Source organism: Rhinichthys klamathensis, unplaced genomic scaffold (genome assembly GCF_029890125.1).
Source record: "Rhinichthys klamathensis goyatoka isolate OS25496 unplaced genomic scaffold, OSU_Roscu_1.1 h1tg000067l_1, whole genome shotgun sequence".
In the NCBI taxonomy this organism is placed as follows: Eukaryota; Metazoa; Chordata; class Actinopteri; order Cypriniformes; family Leuciscidae; genus Rhinichthys; species Rhinichthys klamathensis.
In genome coordinates, this window is record NW_026606610.1 from 1122590 (window position 1) to 1148748 (window position 26159).

At 37.6% G+C, this 26159-nt stretch overlaps 3 protein-coding genes across 5 annotated transcripts; 1 reads left to right on the forward strand and 2 right to left on the reverse strand.

Annotated features, from left to right (window-relative positions):
* Window positions 1-198: 198 nt before the first annotated feature.
* Window positions 199-10284, reverse strand: cunh6orf136 (chromosome unknown C6orf136 homolog). Of its 2 annotated transcripts, none has more exons than XM_056250119.1 (7): window positions 10156-10284; window positions 8585-8830; window positions 7056-7718; window positions 6785-6873; window positions 3915-4115; window positions 3766-3835; window positions 199-421 (listed from the first exon to the last, which is right to left on the reverse strand). In XM_056250119.1, exons 2-7 carry the CDS (start codon window positions 8681-8683, stop codon window positions 278-280), a joined length of 1266 nt encoding a protein of 421 aa, XP_056106094.1. In that variant the 5' UTR covers window positions 8684-8830; window positions 10156-10284; the 3' UTR covers window positions 199-277. The 2 variants fall into 2 exon arrangements, with proteins under 2 accessions (XP_056106094.1, XP_056106093.1); XM_056250118.1 differs by having other exon boundaries at window positions 8585-8834.
* A 1038-nt stretch (window positions 10285-11322) lies between these two features.
* On the forward strand, window positions 11323-23003 carry abcf1 (ATP-binding cassette, sub-family F (GCN20), member 1). 2 transcript variants are annotated; one of them, XM_056250120.1, is made up of 27 exons: window positions 11323-11546; window positions 12096-12142; window positions 12406-12480; window positions 12592-12724; window positions 12808-12842; window positions 13727-13861; window positions 14569-14628; window positions 14889-14990; window positions 15083-15235; window positions 15640-15735; window positions 15840-15938; window positions 16215-16337; window positions 16421-16521; window positions 16615-16700; window positions 17795-17934; window positions 18024-18172; window positions 18272-18355; window positions 19563-19687; window positions 19784-19896; window positions 19974-20145; window positions 20263-20337; window positions 20447-20517; window positions 20668-20700; window positions 20787-20955; window positions 21043-21107; window positions 21205-21277; window positions 22645-23003. In XM_056250120.1, exons 1-27 carry the CDS (start codon window positions 11474-11476, stop codon window positions 22812-22814), a joined length of 2757 nt encoding a protein of 918 aa, XP_056106095.1. In that variant the 5' UTR covers window positions 11323-11473; the 3' UTR covers window positions 22815-23003. The 2 variants fall into 2 exon arrangements, with proteins under 2 accessions (XP_056106095.1, XP_056106096.1); XM_056250121.1 differs by having other exon boundaries at window positions 15125-15235.
* Window positions 23004-23786: 783 nt separating this feature from the next.
* On the reverse strand, window positions 23787-26075 carry mrps18b (mitochondrial ribosomal protein S18B). Its single transcript, XM_056250122.1, has 7 exons — window positions 25917-26075; window positions 25630-25783; window positions 25459-25556; window positions 25292-25360; window positions 25133-25199; window positions 24984-25043; window positions 23787-24133 (listed from the first exon to the last, which is right to left on the reverse strand). The coding sequence occupies exons 1-7, from the start codon at window positions 25995-25997 to the stop codon at window positions 23928-23930; spliced, it is 735 nt and encodes a 244-aa protein (XP_056106097.1). The 5' UTR covers window positions 25998-26075; the 3' UTR covers window positions 23787-23927.
* Window positions 26076-26159: the final 84 nt, after the last annotated feature.

Below are 26159 nucleotides of genomic sequence, written 5' to 3' on the forward strand. Positions count from 1 at the left end.
CAGAGTGTTGAGGTAACTGATTCCAGTTTGGTGATATTCAAATAATGGAAAGAGCGCACACAGAAGATTGTTTCAAGTGAGAACAGTTTTAACTTTTGTTTGTTCTTGTTCCTGCAAATATTTCCCCACTCCCCCTCCCCCCCAAAAAAACCCAGTTACCACCATCTCATTCACTCAACCCACACAATACAGCACTGCATCTTTTTCAGTCTTTTTAATGGTGTGACCAAACATAAGTTCTTCTGAGCATACACATCCACACGTCTGGCTCTGCACCTCATGCCCGGGCCTGTCGGAGGGAAGACAGCAGGAGTGGGAGCAGGTTAAGGGCGGGCCGGTGTTCCTGAATGCCTAGGGCCACCAGAGCCCCGGCCAGCACTGAGGTCACTTTGGGAAGCAAGGGGGGACGAGCCTCCATAACCTGCCAACATAGATAAACAGCAAGTTTAATGTTAAGGTTTACCAGACGCGGCACAATAAAGCAGTGTTTCTCAATCAGAGGGCCCCAGTAAACTTCTTTTGGGGCAGTTGTGGCCTAATGGTTAGAGTGTCGGACTTGCTCCCCGGGCGCCACTGTGAATGGCTGCCCACTGCTCCAGGTGTGTATGTGTCCACACTACTCACTGCTCCTAATATGTGTGCACTAAATTGGATGGGTTAAATGCAGAGGACAAATTCCCTTCACTTCGGTTAGGGCAGGGCATCCAATCCTGCTCCTGGAGGGCTCCAACTTGCCTTAACACACCTGCCTGGAAGTTTCTAGTCTGCCTAGTAAGACACTGAATAGCTGGTTCAGGTGTGTTTGATTGGAGCTAAGCTCTGCAGAATAGTGGGCCAGGAGCAGGATTGGACACCCCTGGGTTAGGGTTCGGGTTATTAGAATAATTGAACATGTACTTACAAGGTTACTTAAAGGGATACTCCACTTTTTTTGGAAATAGGCTCATTTTACAACTCCCCCAGAGTTAGCTCCCCCATGACGCAGCGCCTGAAAATAGGCTACCTTCCGTCAACACAACGGAACTATTTTCAGGCGCTGCGTCATATCATTACGCCTGCTGCACTCATGGTACGGCAGCAAGGCCGTAACCAGGGTTTGAAAATTAGTGAGGTCCGGGGTGTTGTGTAAAGAATTTTGCTATAATAATGGTTTGGCCATTGGAACCACATTTCCCAATGGACATTAAGCTGTGACCCTTTTTTTTATGGAATTTGGCATATATATATATATATATATATACAGGGGTTAAATTTGGATTTAATTATGTGTGGGGTAGTCTCTCACTAGGGGGGTCCGAGGGTTTGCCCCCCCGGGATTTTTTTTGTGAAAAATAAACCAAAATGGCACTTTCTGGAGAGTTTTGTGCAAAGAAAAAGTAGGTCTAGCAAGTTCAACGCAATCTCATGACCAATTCGTCCGAATTTGACGAGTGATTAAAAGATGGCTAATTCGTACGAATTCGTACGACCTCATTCGTACGAATTTGTACGATTTGTCTAAACCCACGTGATGGGTAGGTTTAGGGGCGGGGTCAGGGTCATTCGTACGAATTCATACGAATTGGGCAACTCGTCAAATATGTACGTTTTAGCAAAAATCGTACTAATTCGTACGAGTGAGGTCGTACGAACTGTTACGAATTAGCCATCTTTTAATCACTCGTCAAATTCGGACGAAATTCACACAGATCAAACACAAATATGCTGACTGAATAGATTGCTAGTTGAGAAACACTGCTTTAATTAATGTTTTTATGATGGCTTTGTGAAAGGTTAACTAAACAGCATGAGCCGTCTTCCAGCTGGCCAGTAAGTTATTTGGCAAATTTCATTCTGTAGGCTAACATACAGATCTGTTTTATGCTATTGTTTTTGATAGTGTTATACATTTCTTACAGATAATCGATTGTCATTGCGTTTGTCTTACCGAATGTGGTAGCTTTATGCAATTACAGTTTGTCTATAAGCTTCTTTTTTTTTAAATGTATTAATGCCGACAGTTAAATGTTGCCAGATATTGCTACGAAAAACAAGCAAAACAAAATAATAATAATAATCCGAAATAAGTTCAAAGCTTGTGTTTTGGAAATAAGGTTAATATATCACTAAACCTTCCCACATTAATAACTTCCTAAAGTGTCACATTAAATCAGAAAAACAGGTGACTACTGCCACCTTTCTATTAGGTGGATCTGGCAACACGGAGGCTGCACCCGCGTTCACAACGCGCTCTCAAGCCCCGTTCAGTTCACTGCGCCAGCTTCTCGCAGCAACATGAATTGCAAACACTCATATGAGGTGGTTTAAACACTGCTAATTAATCATTCAGAGAGCTTGACATTTTATTTTTGAATGTAAAAAAAATGACCGAGGTCCGGACCTCGGTGACCTCATAGCTGGCTACGGCCATGTACGGCAGTAAAGTTTCTTGATTATTACGCAGGAATGAGAGTATAGTTCCTAGCCATATCAGCCTAGAAAATCGCAACTTTACATTTTCCGTCGGTCTTTGTGCACGATGTAACTACAGAAGAGTCAAGTTTTAAATAGGAAAAATATCGAAACTCTTTGGTCATTTTTGTTTTTAGAAATGCTAATGGTCTTGTCCACTTCAATGATGTATGCTAAGCTATGCTAAAACTGGTACCGCCAGAACCGGAGATCGGCTGAATGGATTCAAAAACGGTACAACTCAACAGTTTAACTCTGGGGGAGTTGTAAAATGAGCCTATTTCCAAAAAAAGTGGAGTATCCCTTTAAAGTCAGTAGAATGTCAGTTGGGGGATTATCAAAATAAGGTGTTAACCGATATAAAGCAGACAGTCTACTAATACTCTAATGACATGACTGCTAGTTGACATGTTGTAGTTGTAAAGTTACTTGTAGCAAGTAGAATGTCTAAATATTTCGATAAGTCGACTATAGAAATAAAGTGTTACCAAACATATAGTTCTTGAAACCTCTGGAATCATAACATGAATTGTGTTTAAAGTCATGATAAAACAGAAGTAGCAACAGATTGTTTTTCATATTGTGACATACAGCCGAGTATAATGGATTATCGAAAAAGGAAAAAACGTGGGGCGGGGACTTGGTTCTATGCATCGGTTGTTGATTGGAAGATGAGATGTAGGCGTTGCACTCTAAAGTGAAGGCATATGAAAGTGAGCTTGAAATTGAAGAACGAACTGGTGTAATGTCATTTAGAACAAAATCAGGCCAAAACGAAGTTCATGTGAAGTTTTTCCAGGAGTTTGAAACAGCTTGTCAAAGCAAACTTTCCGGAAAAGTTCTCTCAGGCTGGTAAGCACATTCGAACTGACATTGGTTCATGGTGAACACAATAGATAGGTGCTTACTAGACTGGAAAAACTGGAAGATGCCGAGCCGCCTGGACAGAGGAACGACTACTCCCAGAGAAAACAAAGGACGTTTCTGGAAATTAACATTTGAACTCTTTCTTGCAAAAGTAGCATCCCCACCCGAGACGCAATCACCTCAGTATTGTCTTAATTTACATTTCATTCCCTTTGCCCCCATCTCTTCTCTCCACATGCTGAAATTCTGAAATTCACCCAAAAATCTATATGGTTTTATGTGAACAATTATCATACAACACTATTCATGTTTGGTATCATTTGAAATGTCTCAGTGCGACTTGTACAAAAGTCTCATTCCCACAGAAGTTAATCAAAAGGTCCTACTTGATTCTGAATATGGAAAATATGGATATTCTGAAAATATGGCGTTACAAGCAAACCACACCTTTTCAACTTTATGGCGGTGTATTCGTCCATCAGAGCCAACATAAAAGGTGGAGAATGCATCATATGTTCTGAAAATAAAAATAAAATAAAGTTAGACAAACAGGAGCACAGGGCATGGCTTTGACAGGCTATCACAGCATGACTCACCTGTAGAGATGGTTCTTGTCTTTCTTGTAGAAGAACACCAGAATGGAGTGGAAGGGCAGGCCTTTGATTCTCCAGCGAGCTTTGATTGAGCCATCTTCTGGATGCTTGGTCAGCTTCAGGACTTCCAGCTGAGCCTCCGCATAGTAACACAGACACATCAACCGCCAAACCGTCAGAGTCAGCTGGTACGCCATACGACCCCTTCAGATATAGAAATAGAGGCATATACTAATCAGCAATGGTATTTCAAATGTACCAGTGCACTGGTAACAAGCCAAAACCAGTCAATTTATTTTGCAGTTAGCAAACAACAACACCAATTTGTTTAGTATTAAAGTCACCCTGTGGTGAAAATCTAATTTTTTTTATGTTGTTTATGTGGTGTTTTTAATGTGCTTTAAGACAAACCATGAACAAATTCATGAGTCGACACTATTGCGGAGTATTTTCTCCTTTAAACCGCAGTGAACCAAAGACAGTCTCAAAAACGCAGTTCGCTGGTGTTTCTGACGTCTCAAACTACCTTGTAACCAATCACGTCAACGCGTGATCGTTACCGAGTGGATCTCTGAGCTGGCGTGAGTGAGTGGAGGCGGGGCTAATTTGCATATTCATAGAACCGTGTATACTAAATGAAACAAGGGTGTAGTTACATTTAAGCTATTTTAAGGCATTAAGAATTTTAAGTGATAAAATTATTGACTACAACGGGACTTTAGAACGTTTTGCTTGCAAAATGCTTTTCTTTTGTATTTCAAAAACTTTTGCTTAAAGTATTTTGATGTGCTGCTTGCAAACAAAACGTTATCCAACATAAAAGAAAAGGGTTTTGAAAACATCTCGACGGAACAAAAATGTATAATCTTTGCTTGAAAAGCTTTTTTTGATGTGCTTGTAAATGTTTTGCAAACAAAACACTTTCAAACATGAAAAAAGTTGAGAACAAATAAATTGTTTTAAATTAGGCTTTGCTTGCAAACTTTTTTTCATGTGCTTGCAATAACTTTTCGCAAATAATTTTTTTTAAACAAATCTTGAGGCAATCAAAACATGCAACAAAAATGCTTGCAAACTTTTCTGATGAGCTTCAAACATAAAAGAAAAAAATATTTGAAAAATGTTGAGAACAAAACTTGACAAAAAAATATAAGGGAACAAAAATTGATAGTGTTGCTTGTAAAACTTTTTTAGATTAATTCTAGATTAGCCATGATTATTATCGTGATCTCATGATTTTTTTTATTGTGATGGCAATCAAGTCTTGTAGATCTATAAGCTGTTAACACAAGTTCATTACAGTTTACATTACCACACCCGTGCAGGGCTCAACATAAAAAAAAAATCCCCACTGGCCCCCGGGGCCAGTAGATCAGAGTTTTGCTGGCCCCTTCTATATTTTGACTGGCCCTGAAAGAAATAAACTGTATTTATTGTATACATTAGGATTAATCAAAACAGCGAAGGGAGTTCAGGAATTAAGAGAGAGCCCCTGGACACATGCAAAAATAACCAAATGTCAGTGTGCAGTAAATTTGTCAATACCTGCTTTCTCCTCATCTCCCTCTCTCTTTTTTTCTCAGTCTCCTCATCTTACTTATTAAAGCTAAAGTTATTCATTCAAGAGAGCTGCGAGTGATTTTCTTTGTGCCTTTTGTTGTTGGATTCTCAGTAATGGCGTGATCGTCAGCATGTTTATTAGACTGCTTCCCCTTTAAGAACGAGTGCAGATCTAATAGTCTACTGATGCACCATATTTTCTCCCAACCATTTCCATAACTGCGTCCATTTTAGACATAAACTGTTTAAGTGAATCTCCAAGCCAGTCATTTTGACACATTTTTGTGTACATTTGATCGTTTAGACCCGCACATGAAGCCCAAAGTATAATTTGCTTGTCTCGTTATGGTATGTTTCGGAGCGCGCGCTGCATTGGGAACCGCATCTCTTGCGCAGATTTTTGTGCTTTTAATAGCTCTTTTTATTATTAAACGCGTCCCGCAATTTAGCAACAGACGAGACTGCATTTTACAACAATCACCGATCGTGCTGATTCTGTCTTAAAGTTTGAGTTTTAAGGACAGCGTACTGCTGCGAAGGGAAGGAAGTTGCGCTAGACAGAATGCAGTTTTTAATGGTTTTACCTCAAATATATTCTATAATCTTTGGAAGCCGAAATCTAAAATAAAATCATACTAATATCACAGATCTAAAGTGTAACCATAACTTGAATGTTTAGTTCTGTCCTCCGTCAGGTGTTGTGCGTGTTGTGGCACCGCGTGAGATCTCTCTCTCTTCTGGACTGCGCGAATAGCAAAAATGCATCACAGACAAATGGTTTAATTTTATTATAGAAATGGCTGGCGACTCAGCGAGATGGTAAAAAAAAAAAAAAAAACGTCTTTATAGCAATAATAAATGATAGCCTACGTGTATTTCTCCAGTACCGACAGCAGAACCGATAACGTCCGAGCTTATCGATACAGCGCGGTCTTTCAAAATTCAGTCCCGTTTAATACAGGGTTTCGGTACTCTTTCTCGTATTAGCCTCGTAGTTCTTTGACATTTTAACACGTTATAAATAACCTGAAGAAACATTGACACTCTTCGCGCCACTGTGTATGACGTTTGCTGTTTGTTTTGCTGATGGCCAGTTACTGGCCCGCGCGGGCAAGTGACTGGCCAATCAACTAGCCCGACATACACTTTTACTGGCCCCGGGCCATCGGGCCATTGCTTATGTCGAGCCCTGCCCGTGTATTAGCAGTATGCAAACAACAGAGTTTGATGAAGTCACAGGGGTTAAGTGACAGCAATTATAAGTGACTATGAGGCCTAAAATCAAGAATAACATGCATCTAGGAACTCTTTACCTTGTCTTTGTGTTCAGAAGACCATTGATGAACTCAACATCTTCAGAGTACATGCTGTAGTCATGATTTTTCACAAAGAAACTGGGCAGCTGAAACACAATGTGGAGCCTTAACTATGAGTCAAGCTTATATTGCATATTTAAAATCAATAAAAAAACTATATTTTTCAGGATAATCCAAATATTGTGTGGGCCTCCATATTGAGCATTATCATTTCTCCCATTCATTTTTCTACAAGTGGTCCATCTCATTCCCCTTAAACTCATCTTACCTCCACCCTCAGCTTTTCATACATCAGGGCCAGTTTCTCCTCATTCTCCATGTCTCCCTGGCTAGAGCTGTTGTCCACTCTCTCAGTCTCAGCATGGCTGCAATGTGTGACACGGAGGGCTGGAAAGAAGCTCTGCTCGTCCTGTCCCTTTCCTGATTTGTCCCCAATCTCAGAGACAGACTTCATCCCGGGGCAGTGAAAGCAAAAGAAGCGAGATCCCAACATAAATGGCGCAGGGCATCCCTCGGTCTCAAACAGACTCCTGAAGGAACCTCTCTCCGTGTCTGTCCCTACCTTTCGGGTAATGCTAATATCATCCTCTCTGCTCCCATCGACAGTGGTTAAAGGAAAAAGTAAGTCAAAGGGTCTGTTGGGTCCCAAGGCAAGGAGCTCGCTTAGTTTGGCCGGCCCAAAAAAGGGCACTTCCACCAAAGTGTGCTGCTCATCGGTCTCACAGGGTTTGAGCAGAACGCGCAAGCTGACAGCCTCTTCCCATTCCTCCTCCTCTAGGTTGGCCGCTTGGTTTGGCTGGCATGCGTGGTGGAAGGGATGGGACAGGGATGGCTGTTTAATAGAACGGTAACGTAGACTGTTTGGAGGAGCCAAGGCCCATGATGCACTGCTCAGGCTCCTGCAGTTGTCATTCAAGTGAAACTCGGTTGTCTGCAAATTCAGAAAAATAGAGAAAACCAGACATTGCAAAGATATTCACACATGGGTCAATGATCAATATGGGTATCCAAAGGATTTTTGTTTTTTTAAATATAGTTTTGTTCCAAGTTTTTAGAAATGCACTTTTTGTATTCATGTTTATTTCATATGGTTTTGAAAATTTGTATAGCATTTAAGAATAAAGTTTCAATGTACCGGTAATGAAAAATGTCATGTGGTGTAACCATCAAATAAAAAGTAATAACACATTTATTTGATCAAAAACACATTAAAAATAGCAATACTGTGAAATAATATTACAATTAAAAAATGTAATTAAACAATTATTAACAATTAAACAACAATTAAAAGAACATCATAAGATGGTTTTTAATGTTTTCCATTTACTTTAGTGTGCAATGTATCTATTTGTGCATGTATATGATTTACTAAGTTACAAAGCTCATAGTCTCCCACAAAGCGATTTATTCTATTGAAAAAAGAACAGTAACCCCTTATTTTAAATATTTTAAAATGTAATGTATTCCTGTGATGGCAAAGCTGAATTTTCAGCATCATTACTGCAGTCTTCAGTGTCACGCGATTCTTCCAAAATCATTCTAATATGCTGATTTGTTTAAGAAACATTTATTATTATCAATTTCGAAAACGGTTGTGCTGCTTAATATTTTGAGCATCAGCGTCTTACATTTTATTTTCAAAAATGTATTTAAATTCATTTTTGTGGTTTAAAAAAAACGTTTTACAAATACTACGGCATGAATTATTAATTCAGAAATATCATTGCATTTTGGGTGAGTTGCACCACATTACTTTGATTTGATGGACAGAAGTTTTTCAAATATTAATTTGTGTACCTGACATAAATTCCAGCACTGTTTCTTCATTGGTTGCCTGCCACCATGGTTCCTGACACACCCCACCCAAAGAGAGACACCCCCTCTGCACACAGCCATTCAAGTCAGGGTGCTGAGGCAACCTCGATGGAGTCTCAGAAAGATGACATCATTCCGCTACTCAAAGAGGAGGAAACGCGAACTCTCCCATCCACCGCTGCCTCTGGTTACTCACTCATTCACAGTGCAACTTCAGTCCTTCAAAACCTTGCTAGGGCAGGGGAGGAAAGACATTTAAATCACACTTACAAGACATTCAGTTATATACATTTACATATATGCATGTGGTAGATATGTTTAACCAAAGCAACTTATCGGTACAATGCATTGAAGTCTACATTTGATCAGTTTGTGAGTTTCCCAGGAATCTAACTCATGGGTAATGCTCTATTATTTGAGTTACACTATCATTCAAAAGTTTGGGGTCTGTAAAATGTATTAATGTTCTTGAAAAATATATTTTATGCTCACCAAGGCTGCATGTTTTTGATCAAAAATTCAGTAAAATTGTAATATTGTGAAATATTACTACAATTTAAAATTGAATGTATTCCTTGTGATGGCAAAGCTGAATTTTCAGCATCATTACTCCAGTCTTCAGTCACATGATCCTTCAGAAATCATTTTGATATGCTGATTTAGTGCTCAGGAAGCATTTCTTATTATTATCAATGTTGAAAATAAGTTGTGCAGTTTATTTTTTGTGGAAACCATGATACATTTTTTCAGGATTCTTCGATGAATGCTGTCTGAGAAAGCAGCTAACTAAGTTAGAGTGAGTGGCAGCAGCAAGTGTGAGACAGAAAAGGTGCAAAAGCTTAACACATACAACGTCAGTATCTCAAAACCTAGTCAACTGCCAACCTAAACAGCATTTTAGAGCGTCTAAATATGCAGCAGACAACTACAGTACTGTGCAGAAGACTTAGGCACATTAGTATGTTCACCATAAAAATTGTTTTAAGCCAGTTATATTATATATATCATATAAATAACTGGCTTAAAACCATTTTTGGGGGGTGAAAATACAAACGTGCCTAAGACTTTTGCACAGTAATGTATGATGGCCATGCTGCATTTCTGGACGCCCAAAAATGCCCTCTGAAGGCATTCTCAAGACCTTTATTAAGAAATAATCATATAAAATTGTTGAAGAAGCTTATTGCTCAATTATCTGTTTATATTAAACTACGCCTTGTATCCACGATATGTATTACCTAAATATGCTATATTTCCAGTTGGGCAGGTATTGACAGTGATCAGACGCAGCCTGACACATGCACATCACGCTTGGGTCACACTTCACAAATCAACACATTCAACCCCTGAGCTGACAATCTGACTAGTATAATATAAACTCTTTCAAAACGAGGTAAACAAACTGAACGACAATAAATAGGGTAGTGTTTCAGCTGAAAGTGATCAAGGATCATAGGATTCCTGTCTGAGTTGGACAGATAATAGTTATTCTGTTAGTCTTCACATGCCAGTCAGTCAGTTAGCTGTCCTGCTTGTAAATATTAAATGCATACCTGTCCTCAAAGAATCAGATGAAATGATGTAGAGCGTCAGCTCACTGTGCAGAGATGCGAGAGTGTATCCAAATCTGATTGACACAAATTCCTGTGTGATTTAGAAAGAATATGAATCTGTTTTTAACGCAAACAAATGTCACTCTCCTTATGTCCTTGCCCAGTGGCAGTCTTTCCACGCATGCGTCATCCACCTTCTAGAAGCGGAATCTGCCTGTTACAGCGGCATCCAGCGGCGGACACGACGAACTGCAAGAAACCCACTCCCGCAATGAACTATGGCGGCTTTTTCTTTTCAAAATAAAAGTCTGAAACGCAGGATAGTTAGTGGTCCATTGTCATGAGAGATCCAAACCTGTATATTCAGATTTATGTATATTCAGATTTGGATTTTTTATTTTCTCAGTGGAATTCATTAAACAATCTTATTATATTATGTCACACTTTATTTTAAGGAGTCATTTTTACACTATTATTACACCAATACAGTAATATTAATTAACAGCTTACTAAAGGCTTAGGGTTTGGGTTACTATTATAGTAAGTACATGTAAAATGTGTTACAAGGATACTAAAACATTGTTATATTATATTATATTATATTATATTATATTATATTATATTATATTATATTATATATTATATTATATTATATTATATTATATTATATATTATATTATATTATATTATATTATATTATATTATATTATATTATATTATATTATATTATATTATATTATATTACACTTCATTTTAAGAAGTCCTTGTTATAGTGTAATTGCACCAATACGTACTGACTGAGTAATATTAATTAACACGTACTTACTAAAGGGTAAGGGTTTGGTTTACGATCAGTTGCTTGAAATTGTGCATAATGTACTGTTACTACCAAAGTAAGTAGTACATGTAACGTGTAACAAGGACACTAGAATAAATCATGATGAAATTAATAAATCATATTAAATTACTTAAATTTTCTGATTTTTCAATAAAATATTTAAGTGTTTTAAATAAACGTTTTTTTTTCTAGAATAAAGACCTATTGAGACACCAGCACAATTTCTACTGTAACAACTTTTTCTTTGAAATCAATCATTTTAGACAACGCTGCTGCAATACCTTTGGCGGCCTGCGTGAGGGTGTGGCGCTGTCGCAAACCAAATTCCCGGCGTTTGCATGTCTGTGGCAGTGCGCAGATAGGCCGCATGTGATGTGAGCCACAGTGTGCTCGTGTTCATTGTCAGCTGTGATCCATCCCTGAGTCACGTTTAACATATTGTATTTGCTTTCCTTGTGAGGGAAAAGGTTTAGCAGAAAAATGCCTAAGAAATCAAAAGAGGTGGCTGAGTGGGAGGGTGATGATGAACAACAACCACAACAACAACAAACAGGTAAGATTATGGGTTTCTGTTACACCACAGCCTGATAATAATAGCGAAATGAATATGATGCAACTATATTGAAATAGTTTCTATGATGACAGCTATGCTTTTTAATACATTTTTCTTTCATTTTGTTTAATGTAGATAAAGGGGTTGTGTTTTATTATATCGCTGGTATATTTTGCTTAGCCCATTAGCTTCGGTGCGGAGTTTGATGTTTCACTGTCATCATTGCCATATTCGCTTTTTGATCCATATCTCTACTGTGCGCAAGGGTTAACTGCTGATATAGTAGTGGCTTTGTTTCAAAACCTAGTGAGCTGCAGTCTTTAACAGCATTTTGGGAACGTTCAAATGTGCCTAACCTCATATGATGCCCAAAATGCTGACTATTTTGGAGACAGCCGTTTTTATCCTGTACACATGACATTCTTTCTGTGGCATTGTCATTCTTCTGTCGGTGTGCATGTTTATTCCAGCCTGCTTTGTCTGTCAGGTGTGTTTGTGAGTGTATTTATGTTGACAAAAGTGCTTACCATAATGCTATTTCTTTTTTAGACAAACATATCAAAAAAGGAAAGAAGGATAAGAAAGGGAAAAAGAGTGTAAGTCTCCATTCACAACTTTGGTCCGTTATAACTTTAATTCCAAAATATCTTGTTTCTTCACATACATTAAAATATGTAATAAAAATTATATATAATGGAATATTTTTGCCAGTTACTATAGTTATTTAGTTATTTAATATTATCTGAGCAACTAGCAGAACCAAATGCAATGTAGCCTATTATATAATTATACCTCTGACATCTGAATTGTTTATGCATATTTCTGCATTTTATCATTTTAATTTTATTTTATCTTACAGTTTTTCGAGGAGCTGGCATCAGATAATAAACCAGACAAAGAGCAGCCACCAGTGAAAGAGGCACAAGGGAAACAGGTGCATTATTTTAATTAATGCCAGTTTTAAAATACTAGTAGTAATAATATGTTTAATGAAATTATACTCAAATATGGTATGTTATTGTATTTCCTTGTCATTTACTGTTAGCCTCAGAAGAAAAAGAAAGACAGACGAAAAGGGAAAGCAGGAGACGACGACGACGATGATGATGATGATTCAGAGGTCATGCAGCGTCTCAAGAAACTGTCAGTCCAGGCCAGTGATGAAGATGAGGAAGATGGTAATGTCATAAACTTAGTTTGTGCCAGTATGTCACGCATCACAAGACATATTTAACATTGTGGCTTATTTCTATTTTTGCAGTTGTTGCTCCAGTCAAAGGAGGAAAGCGAAACAAAGTAAGTTGCTTTATTTCACTGGGATGCAGAAAAGAGTAATTTTCTCTTGCTGCACCATGTATAGAACAGTGCAATTTAAGCCATGTGATCCACGACGTCAGCGTCTCTATTCATCCAATAGTGCAGGGGTTTTCAAACTGGTTTGGGCAAAGTCACTTGGCTGCAGCTAAATTGGGGTTTCAGTGAATAACACAAACACACACAAACAGTTTAGTCTAGGGCTGCACGATATACCAACATTAATTAGAAATTGTGATATTGGTTGTGATTTAATTGTATAAGAAGAAACTCGTTTACTCCAATCACTGTGCTGTATTCTGCATGCGATTGCATTACAACAGAGAATTCAAATGTCATAAAAGGCTGTTTCAGGTGTGTTCATTCATCTCTGTCGTCTGTTCAACTCAGCGCTGTTGTCTTTTAGAGACGTACGTTTTTTCATTCCTTCGTGTGCATTTGGCTACCTACCAACACATAAGGAAACAGTAAAAAGCATCTCACAATGTAAACACATGGAACAAGCATGATGGCGATGAGTTTAACAACACTCGCCGCACAGATTACAGTTCATATTCGGACCAAAGAGAGCGGAAATTTATGGATATATTTCATACTCCTTAACATATGTAAATGTAGAGATTAAAACGTAAATATTAGTATTGACATTTTACAGTTGTGTTATAAAATAAAATGTATTATTTTTATTAAATACTCGACTTCTTTTCTAAGCACAAATATTTTGGTGGGTCTTGGGATAGATTAGATAATATTTTTCTAGGTGGGTCCTGGAATGGAAACATTTGGGAATCCCTGCACTAGTGGCAGGACTAATCTAGATGGTGGAACACATCGCTTAGATTTGTTTTTTGTTTTTCTACTGTTAGGGTGGCAACATATTTGCTGCTCTGAGTCAGGGGAAAAGTGATGATGACGATGAAGAAGACGCAGGTGGAGATGGAGATGATGATGATGATGATGATGACGATGACGAGAAACCCCAAAACAAAAAGAGCTCTAAGGTGAGTTATTTCAGAGTCAGTCCTTGTAGATTGAGTCTGTGTGGCTATATATATATATATATATATGATATCAGTGTGAGTGTCACAAAGGTTTGTTTCATCATTTTTTTAGATATCTACTTCTCAAAAGTATTTCATGCAACTACCAGTATAAATATTATTATTAGAACTTTAATTTTCATAATTTGTTTGTAGAGAGAAATTGCATGGAAATCAATGTTTGTTAGTTTGTCTTTTTAGTCATCAGTGGCTGTCTATACCATCAATATTCATAATATTATCTTTAGCATCGTCAAATTTGATGTACCTAACCATAATACATATGCATCACCCACCACATAACTCATGCTCTCTAATATTCTGTTGATTCATCTTTCAGTCCCGCTCCAGCCATCCCTCATGTCCTTTCTCTCGCTTCATGACATTCCCAGTGGAATTCATTCCATTTTGCATTCATTCCTTTTCCAGACCGGTTCCAGTGCCCTCATTGTTTCAGTCATTAAAAACTACGTTTCTTAATGAAATCATGTGATATTGGCACTCATCTGTCTTGGTTCAGGGTTTTTATCTTTTGTGTGAGGCTGATTTTGCACATCATTTTATTCACATTGTATGTGTTTGATACGGAAGGAAAGATTAGGCTGCATATTGAATATTTCTACATTTATAAGTACTTGTGCCTGTTTCTGTGTATGTATGTGATTCAGGAAGTTGAGAAGGTAACCAAGGGCAAGAAAAAAGATAAGGCTAAACCTAAGATAATGAAGGTGGGTACATGGGATTGTTTCTTAAGCTTCTTTATATTCTTATTCCTTGTTTTCATTCTTCAAAATTCACATCTTCTACCTTTCTTCTAACTTGCCGTTTTTTTTATTGCTACATGACAGCAGTGCTGCAGTCATCACAGAAACTAACCCCTTTCTGCACATTCCGATCTGCTTTACTAACAGTATATTGTACGGTGCGTAGTGCTTTGATCACACATTTCCTAAAGGATCTTTGGTTTACTGCGTTCTCTCAAAAACAGGAGGCCTCAGAGGATGAACAAGATGAAGGGATGGAGAAAAAAGATGAGAATGAAAAGAAAGGTGGGAAAAGGGGCAAGAAAGCTGCTGCTAAACCATCTAAGGTGGGTGTCTCTTGTTTTGATGAATGTGGTGTTTTGACAAGCCAGTGAAGGTGTAATTGTGTCTAACCTAAAGGACGTTCTAATGTTGACAGGAGGAAGATAAAGTTGAAGTGAAAGAACAAGAGAAGTCTCAGAAGAAAGATGAAGTTGAAGTGAAAGAACAAGAAAAGCCTCAGAAGAAAGATGAAGTTGAAGTGAAAGAACAAGAGAAGTCTCAGAAGAAAGGCAAGAAGGAGCAGCCCAAGGTCAGAAAAACATATATATACTACAATTTATAAGTTTTAGGTCAGTAAAATATTTATTTTTAAAGGCCTTGTTATTCAGTAGCCCCTTTCACACATACAGTCTTTACTGGTAAATTATTGGTAATTTACCATTAATAGATCATGTGTGAACAGTAAATCGGTTCTGGCAATTTACCAGTATGAGAAGTTGTAACATTAAGAGTTAATTACTGGTATGATGCTTATGTGAACAAAGAATAAAGATAACTCGTATGAGCCCGCACGAGGTGCGCTGACGTAAAAAGTCTACTTTAAGCCAATCATAAAAATTTTGTGGAGATGACGTGGTTATTTCAAGTTTTTTTACATTAATCTCTGCTTATTTAAAAAAAAAAAAATGTATTTGTGTTTTGGTGTGTTTTCAGAAAGGGAAGCCTGCTCAGCCTGCTCGCCCTCCTCCTCCTCCTAGTGATGATGATGAAGAGGAGGAAGAAAAGAGTGATGACAATGACACAATGATGGTACAAAAATATTCTCTTATTTTGTATTCCTAATATTCGAAATCTCCAAGTGTTCATAAATCCACTTTCATTTCTATCATCTTATCCTATTTCCTGTCCCGTAGAGTGCAGAGGATGGGCTCGCGGCTGAGCAAGCCAAAGAGAAACCGGACGACCCTTTTGCTAACTTGAGTAAAAAAGAGAAGAAGAAGAAAAAGAAAATGGTAGCGTATGCAAATTTTGAATACTCTAATAAATGTTTATATTATTGAAGGACAGATTGCTCTCAATCGTTGTGATGTCTGAATATTGAATTTCTTTTTATTTTGATATTTTCGGTCTTCATTCACATTTAATACTTCAGGTTTTCTTTAAATTTATGCTTGTCATCTGACATTCATTTTATTTCAGCTTTTCTTTCAATTAACAAAAATGATTTTTAATAGTTTTAGTTCACAATAGTAACACTGATTGTAGACACTTCCTCCTGTGTTGTACAGATGGAGTATCAGCGTCAGGTGGATAGTCTGCGTGTTCAGGACGCTATAGAGGGAGACTTCTCCGTCTCTCAGGCTGAGCTGTCCTCTCGACAGGCCATGCTGGAAAACGCCTCGGACATCAAGGTTAGACGACTGGGAAACTTTCCTCTGACCCATTTGATAACACTTAGCACTGTGTACTAAATGATTTCCATTTGATGTTTTAGTTAGAAAGATTCAGCATTTCAGCCCACGGTAAGGAGCTGTTTGTTAACGCAGACCTTCTGATTGTTGCTGGGAGAAGATACGGTCTGGTTGGACCAAATGGGTGGGTTGATGGTTTTAATTTGACACATTACTACATTGCACTTAAGATTTAGTTTGCTTGTAAAACTGGTTTCCTTACTCCTGTTTGAATCAGGAAAGGGAAGACCACTCTACTGAAGCACATCGCTAACAGAGCTCTCAGCATTCCTCCCAATATTGATGTCCTGCTTTGTGAGCAAGGTACAGTACAGCAGTGTTATGCTAAATCAGATATATTTACAATATATGTGTACAATAACAATTTTTGGAAAAAATAACATTACGAAGTCCAGAATAAATTTCAATAGTACATTGGGTTTAATTGGTCATTTAATGAGATCTGCTAATATATATTGTTAGTGCCGAGAATTTTTCACTTGCATACGTACTTCAATGGTCTTGCTGTAGACCTTTTGCCAAGCGTGTCAGAGGTTCTGGGTTTTAATCCGCACTCGTAGGGCCTATAGTTTTTTTTTTCTCATCTAAACCGAATATGTTCATCAGTGGTTGTATATCAGTCAGGGACACGTTTGTGTGCATTTTGTTTTGTGATGTAGCGTGTCTGAGTGAAGACTGTGCGCGAGCCACAAAAGAACACTGTATCCGCACCACTGATAGCAGCGGCAACGAGCTCAGCGGCTTGATTTAAAAAATAACACATTTCAGCGCTAGAACGCCTCTTATTTAACAAACAAACAAAATGAATTGTTAACTGGAGATATTTGATTTATTTGTATTAGAAACACCCGTGTCGTGAGGTGTTTCAAAAAGTGGTGGGGACAATTTCGACCCTTAATTTTAATTTTACTTAATATTTTTGTAATTTTCTTTCTTGTTTTGTCAGTTTTATTTATCGCTATAGTTTTTATTCATTTTAATTTCACATTTAGTTATTTTAGTACATCAAGTTAAACTAAATGAAAATGTTGCTTTTGGCAACTAGCTGAAATAAAATATATATTTATTATGTTTTATTTCAGTTAACATTTCTGTTTTTCACTGTTTTTTTTATGGGTTTAATTAGGGTCGAACCAATACCAGAACAAGTCATGCATGCTCAATTCACTTAGTGTGCTTCACTCATCAGCTCACGCACAGCAGCTATACAGGCGTATTCTGTTAGATACATTTACTGCATACACATCTTTAATCTATAAAGATTAAAGACAATTGGGAATTGTCTGCCTATTCCCAATTTTTTTTATCCCTACTTTCTGATTTGAGCTGTCTATTATTGGTGTGATATGATACCGATTGTGAAATCCCTTGCTACTTTTTTCTTTGTTGTTCCTCAGAGGTGGTAGCGGATGACACTCCTGCAGTTCAGGCGGTGTTGAAGGCAGACACACGCAGACTGAAGCTCCTGGAGGATGAACGGCAGCTACAGAGTCGACTGGAGAAAGGAGACGACAGCGTGGCCGAGAGGCTCGATAAGGTCAGATGAGAGCAGCTTGCTGAGATCCTGTAAATATGCTGATCCATGGAGTAGTGAAGGATACCTGTGTGTGTGTGTGTCGCTCACAGGTGTATGAGGAGTTGAGGGTGATCGGAGCAGCGGCAGCGGAGGCTAAAGCTCGTAGGATCTTGGCTGGTCTGTCTTTCACTCCAGAGATGCAGAACAGACCCACCAGGAAGTTCTCTGGTGGATGGAGGATGAGAGTGTCCCTGGCTAGGTGTTAATATATTAATTTTATAAATGTTAATTAAAGTCTACACTCATATTGTCATGAGAAATGATATATTATTGTTTTTCTGTGTTATTTTCTGTGCAGAGCGCTGTTCATGGAGCCCACTCTGCTGATGCTGGACGAGCCCACTAACCACCTGGACCTTAACGCTGTCATCTGGCTTAACAAGTAATTACTTCTGCTTTTAATATCAACAAAACAACTCCATCTAGTTGATGTATTTATATTTCATGCAAATTATAAATGGCCTACTTTTTCATAAATGTTCCCAGTTGATGGTGTCTTTTGATCATAATAAGGGTAGTTCACACTGATTAGATCACTGGAGGTCGTCAGTCACTTTATATCACTTTTAATCATATCATATTTTCCAGAAAATAAATTGCAATGTCACGATGGGTCTAAATTGTATTGTTAGCAGGGGGGGGGGGAAACAGATAAGTGTCTGTCACATTTTATTATTACATTCAGAAATCATGCAAAAATACAGGTAAATTAAATAAAATGTTTAATGTTTAAACAAACATAAACACTATAAACATGAACATATTTTAGTTCCTCTTGCTCCACAACGTTAAAAATGTAACGGTATTCAGAACAGAACTGGAATTAAAAAGTATAAAACAAACATAAATTATATTGACATTCATAATGAACTACATGTATTATAAACACAAGCCTTAACAAATGTATTTTTGCTGACAACAAATAGGATGTATTAGCTCTGAATTTAAATGTAATTTAATTTTTTACAAAGAAACAGTTGCCTCGTAAAAATAACAAATATAATGAAAATATAACAAAAATAATGCATCCTATCATGAACAACATTTACTTTATTGTTATTATATTTACTGTTTAACACAAAGGGTTTGTTCACAAAAAAAAAAAAATGTCATCATTTACTGAACGAAAGTCTTACGAGTTTATGATATATGTGATACTGTCTGTCATTCATAGTACTTCGTAAAAAGATGCTATTGAACTGAAATATAAAATATTTAAAATGCTGTTGCCACATTAACACATCATGATTAATCACGATTTATTACAGAAACATCTGCAATATATAACAACCCTATTTTATATACTTATTATTATATCCTTTCATGTAGGCAATAATAAGCCTACACTCCAAATTTCCTACACTTGACTACAGTCTTTTCACCTATTGGTAGTTGCTGTTCATTTTCATAATGTTAAACTTTTCTTAACATTGGTGTATCGCTGGACACACAATGCATCACAAATGGTGACTGTCACTCATGTTGCCACTGCTCAGCAACTCTATTGTGACAATGATTTTTGGTCACTTTGTCATAATAATTGCTATATAGTGCTCAAGAATCACCTCACATCTCATTTTCTCTTTTAGTTACTTGCAGAGCTGGAAGAAAACGCTTCTAATTGTGTCCCACGACCAGAGTTTCTTAGATGACGTCTGTACAGATATCATGCACCTGGACAACCAGAAACTCTACTACTACAGGGGCAACTATCGTGAGTTTCATTTTGATTGCCGACACAAATTAAAACTGCTCAAAGAAGTTTAGTTATCTAACTGTATCTAACTTTTGTTTGCTTGATGTGTCTTAGTAACGTTTAAGAAGATGTACGTACAGAAACAAAAAGAACTCCTGAAGCAATACGAGAAACAAGAGAAAAAGCTCAAAGACCTGAAGGCTGGAGGAAAGTCCACAAAACAAGCTGTGAGTCCTTGACATTTTCCTTGATTTTTTTTCTTCTTCTGAAGTACTGCTACTCATTCTCGTTCTTCGTTTTTCAGGAGAAACAGACGAAAGACATTTTGACGAGGAAACAGCAGAAGGGTAAGAAGAAAGGCCAGGAGGAGGAGAGCCGTGAGATGCCAGAGCTCCTCAAGAGGCCGAAAGAATACACCGTCAAATTCACTTTCCCCAACCCTCCTCCACTCTCGCCACCAATTCTAGGCCTTTACAGTGAGTACATTTCTATTTTTCCTGTCTCTTATCACTTTTCACTCTGTAGAATCATGTTTTTATTAAACATGTTGGGTATTGGTGACAAGTTTGTCGTTTCCTCTCATTCACTCACAGGTGTTGACTTTGGTTATGAAGGCCAGAAACCTCTGTTCAAGAATGTAGACTTTGGAATTGACATGGAGTCCAGAAGTAAGTCGCATATGTCTACAGACATTATGACTGGCAGGTTAATGATGGTGGAAAATATGCTCACAAGAGATTGTTTGAAAATGAGCCTGAGATCATTTTTCTGTTTCAGTATGTATTGTTGGGCCAAATGGAGTTGGTAAGAGTACACTCCTTCTGCTTTTGACCGGAAAATTAAATCCTGTAAGTACCAGTTATATTTATGAAAAAAATGTTATTTGTAAAAAAACGAGAGAATTTTTTTTTTTTTTGAGAATAATGATTGTGTACTCATTTCCCCCCCAAGTTTGTTGATTTCTTTAATGGCACTAATTAAGTTCTTTTTTATTTTAGTCTAAAGGAGAGATGAGGAAGAATCATCGATTGGTAGGCCAAATGTTTAAAATCATTCTCATTATTTTCCTTTTCTTGACTTTTGGGTAATTGGTTAATTCTTCTGTCTGTGCCTGTAGAAAGTAGGGTTCTTCAACCAGCAGTATGCTGATCAGTTGAACATGGAAGAGTCTCCCACAGAATACCTCCAGAGGAATTTCAATCTCCAGTACCAGGACGCCAGGAAGTGCCTGGGTCGCTTTGGGTTAGAGAGCCATGCACACACCATCCAGATCTCCAAACTGTCTGGTAAGCACTATAGAAATGCATTCATGTATGATTTTCAAACTCATTTGTCCTTCGTAGACATTTTTTTTTTTCCTTTTGTTTTTTTAGGTGGTCAGAAAGCAAGAGTGGTATTTGCTGAACTTTCTTGTCGCCAACCTGACGTCCTCATCTTGGTAAGGAGTTATGTTGTTTTAAATGACTTATTCAAGCTGTTTCTACTAAAATGAGTGGTTTAACATTCTTTCTCAACCTCTTCATGCAAATGTACAGGATGAGCCCACAAATAACTTGGACATTGAGTCGATTGATGCATTGTCAGAAGCCGTCAATGAATACAAAGGGGGTACGTTTTCTTCTGTATTGGTTTCCAAAATAGCACAATGCTGAATTTAATATTATTGATCTCCTATGCCTTTTTTGTGACTAATAATCTTGTGTGCATGTATACCGATTCATTGATATTAAAGGGTAACTAAACCCCTGGTCAGAGCCCGACTCCACCCACTGGCAATATTTGAAAAATGCTAGAAAAGTGGGCAGAGCCCAGCGGAGATAGAGGGGACGAACTGAGGGCGGGGTTGAGCGGGGGGGCGTGCACCTGAGACCCGCAGAGACGGATTAATTGACAGCTGCTGTCAGACTGGCTAACATGGAGAGCAACTGGAGTGACGCAAGTAGCTTTGCAACAGAGCGGTCATTTGAAGTCTTTTCTTCCCCACCTTCACCTGATTTTTCTGCCTTTTAAGAGGACCAAATCTGAGGTGTGGTCATATTTTGGCTTTTACAAAAGTCCTGAGGGAAACTTAATCGATGATTAAGTCCCTGTCTGCAGAACATGCACAAAAAAAGTCGCTGCAATACACTTCAAAATGTTGTTTTGAGTTGAAATATTTTATCTCACTCACTTGAAATAAACGTGAAGCTTCCACGAAGAAAAGTTTGCATTAATGTTACCTGTTTATAAATCCATTTTGTCCAGCGTACAAAACAATCGTCCAGACAAGATGATCACAACAATATTATCAAACTCTGTAAATAATAAATGAACTCTGATTTCATTTTCAATACAATCAAAAACGGAGACGCAAGACGGCAAGTTGTATTTGAATGAAACGAGAGAGCGCGTCCGTTGTGATGCATGGATTTGCGCTGTGTTAGAATGCGTTGCTATTGACGACGGTCAGAAGGAAATGCCACAGAATAGAATCTTGCCTTAAAAAGTGCATAGAGCTGCTTGTTTTTATTTGCTGTTTGTTGATTTTCAAATTTAAAACTATCCTGATCGTATTCAATACGCTTATTTCACGCAGTCGTAATTCCAACTCCTGACCCGCTACAGTAGTTTTGACGGAACCAGATGCTTTTATACCAGGGGCTGCCAAGGGCGTGACAGAGGTCCGTCATAGAGTACCCCTACTTCAGGAGCTTTCCGTTTAACCTGAAGAGGGCAGCACTCATACGTTTTTACACCATATATTTGAAAATTAAAACACTTTATACCCAAATGTCAAAAAATTTACTTGAATCAATGAACAGCATTTATGAAGCTCCATTCTTACAGATCATTAACAAAAAAAAGTTGTTTTAGTGTTTAGTTACCCTTTAATATACCGTGTACCTGCAAGATTTTACTTAATTTAAAGTGATTTTTAAGGTAGAAACCAGGGGGTCAAATTTTAACATCTAATGATTTTTTTTTTTTTTTTTTAGCTGTGATAATTGTGAGCCATGATGCCAGGCTGATCACAGAGACCCAGTGCCATATGTGGGTAGTGGAGGACCAGTCAATCAACCAAATTGATGGAGACTTTGAAGACTACAAGAGAGAAGTTCTGGAGGCCCTTGGAGAAACCCTGGTCAACAAGCCTAAAAATGAATAACGGCTGGTATTAATAACAAGATTGTCAGACTACATCACTGAAGGGCTTTTAGGTTGCATCTAAGTTGCAAATTCTAATAGAACCAAAAAGTTTCTTGTTAAATTGACTGATCATTCAAACTCAGCACCTGCATGCAAACTCTTTTGGGTGATGTATATACAAACCCTAGAGTCACAGTGTTGGTGTAAGGATGTTTTTCCCACCATGCCTTTTAGGTTAAGACTGAATCCAAATCAGTATTTTTACATACAATTACATACAATTTATACACACAGTGCTTGTTCTTTAGTCATGTCTGACATTCTTGTATTAATCTTGCATTCAGGCCATATCATTACCAGCTGTTTATCTGTGTGATGCAATGCTATAAAAATAAGTCCCATCACATGTGAACAGAGGGGACTAGAAGTGTGCAGTTTGATGTGTCTGACTGCTGATGCATATATTTAGTGTTAAACTGCCTTTGTAGAATGAGCACTTTGGTTTAGATCATTAAATCATCATGCTCTCATACTAAACCAGCCCCAAAGAGTTTACCCTATATATATATATATATATATATATATATATATATATATACTTGTTCAAGCAGTGATGCTACCTGTAGTTCATCTGTCTTGAATGATGATATTAACACATGACTATTGATTAACTTGATTTGAATATATAGTGTACATCCAAATTTCATGGAAAAGCAAATAAATATTTTTTTTGCAACAAAGTCAAGTTTGTTGTAGACCTTTTATTTTAACAAGTTAAATGTATTTTATGCTCAGTTGGACAAAATGCAACAAATGGGAAATGTACATTTTCTTGTTGCTCATTTTAAGTACTGTTATGGAAACATTTAAATTCAGTTACTCTTTCTGTAGACCTTTGTCAAGGTACCACCATATTTGGTTTTTGACAAGAATGAAAACAAGTCTGTGAGGGTGCCAATTGTTTAGCAGACAAAAAAATTCCATATAACAGTTTTGAAAATAATGTTTGATCTTGGACCTTTATTCAGTGCATGCCATTGTAAAGACTAAGTCTATCCCTCGTAACCTCGTTTTCACCCATGTGAAGTTCAGTATGGCGTCTACCCTGGCTACGGTCTAATTACAACAAGATTCAAACATTTGGTTTCAGGTATTCTTTGTAGATTCGCTTCACTCTTGCCAGTTCTCGCTCGTCTGCTTTTATATTACCATACCATGAGTACCACATTTCTCCAGAGTTGAGAGAAAATGGAGCAGGGGTTGGTGCAACAGCACCATGGGTGTTTGAGTAGTCCTCTTTTGAGTAGTCCACATGAGGTAGCTGGACAAGAAGTAAACCTTAAAGGAAAAAAAAAAAAAAATCTAATCACATAAAGCTCTTATGCATCAGCTCCTTCTAGCTTCTTTTATTAATGGATTTATCTGTGTGCACATTGGTACTTAAAGAGATAATTCGTTAAAAAATAAAATTTCTGTCATTAATTACTCCGCCTCATGTCGTTCCAAACCCGTAAGACTTTCGTTCATCTTCGGAACACAAATGAATATCTTTTCTATGAAATCTGAGAACTTTGTCCCTCCATTTGCAGCAACGCAACTAGCACTGTGACGCTTCAAAACGTCCATAAAGAGATCCTAAAACTAATCAATAAGAATTGAGCGGTTAAGTCAATTTTCTGAAGAGACTCGATCGCTGTATACGATGAACAGATTGAATTTAGGCTTTTATTCACATAAACATTCATCAACTTACACATCAGATATGGTAAAAGAAAGCTCAACCATGTTCGCTTGACGTGAGAGAACCAATGAGGTTCATTCTGGTGTGTTATGCAGCACGTTTGAGCTTCTGCGTCAAGCAAGTACGGTTGAGCTTCTGTTTATGTTCACTGCTCAATGTTTATATGTGAATAAATGCCTAAATCCAATCTGTTCTTCAGAAAATGTAGACTTTAAAACGCTCAATTCATATGGATTAGTTTTACGATCTCTTTATTAAAGCGTCAAAGTGGTAGTTGCGTAGACTGTCAATGGAGGGACCGAAAGCTCTCAGATTTCATTAAAAAGATCTTCATTTGTGTTCTGGAGATGAATGAAAGACTCACAGATATGGAACGACATGAGGGGGAGTAATTAATGACAGCAATTTTATTTTTAGGTGAACTATCCTTTTAAAACATCAGTTTACCATGATCTCTAGCGGTATCAACAGCCTTGTTAAGTAGTTTCTGTTGTTTCATGCACACACCTGAGGAAACAAAGATGAAGAGAAAAGTGGTGATCAGATAAGAACCATATTAGAAATATGACAATTGTACCTATTGAGAAATTCGTTACCGGTTCGAGTGGGATCATACACCATTCCAGTTTGAGGACTAATGAACTGCTGCAACAGGTTCACATTCTGCAGGGGGGAAAATACTGTATATTAAAGAAAATAACTTTAAAGTGTAGTATTGACACAGTTCAAATGAAATAAAGAATCGAAAAACAAACCTTGTAATGGACAATGACATTTGGATCACGACAGATGGGACAAGCGTTCGCACATATCTTATCTCCTCTCTATATGGCAATTCAAAATCACTCTCATTAATTCAAAGTTTATAGACTGAGAAAAGCATCTGAATAAGAAAATAAAACCAAAACAAATGTGTACTTACAATACATGTCTTTCTTGTCTTTTGAGGCGGGACGCCCCCCTTATGGTTCCTCCTGTAGTTGGACCACACAGGCTTTGATCCATAGCGTTCAATGTATTCTAAATAAAGAGCTATTATAGCCACTGTTTGACCACAATTACTGTTTTTCAATCATTTAATGATCATATTTACCTTCACTTTCTAAGTATTCCCATGGTCTATCGGCATATCTAGACACTAGTGTCTCAGCTGAATCGGTGCTATCAGCAGATGATGTTGTTGTTGCACAAAAATTCACACGCAACACTGGAGCGGCACTTGAAGTTATTTTCCAATCACGAATTATCTGCAATACAAAACGCGTAAATTGTCCATGTCGTCATTTTGAGCTGTTCGCATGCCTTCACTGAACTGTAACCACAACAGGCTTAATATTCTTGCATAAACTATATTTATTAAAAGGATTTTAATCAACCAACCTGTCTTTGAAGATTTCGTTGTAAAATAACAGGAAATGAGCGGCAGATAACTATTCCAATGCGTTGTAAGGAGGCTGCCATTTTGTCTTTGTAGCAAACAAGGAAGTTGTTGAGAGGTCAAAGTGTATTGTGACGGAAGTGCACAACTTTATTGTTCTCACTTTTTCTCGTTTTAAAGAGATAAATACATTCACACATTTTTACTTTGCCAAATACCTTACAGAAATCGGTGTAAATGTACTT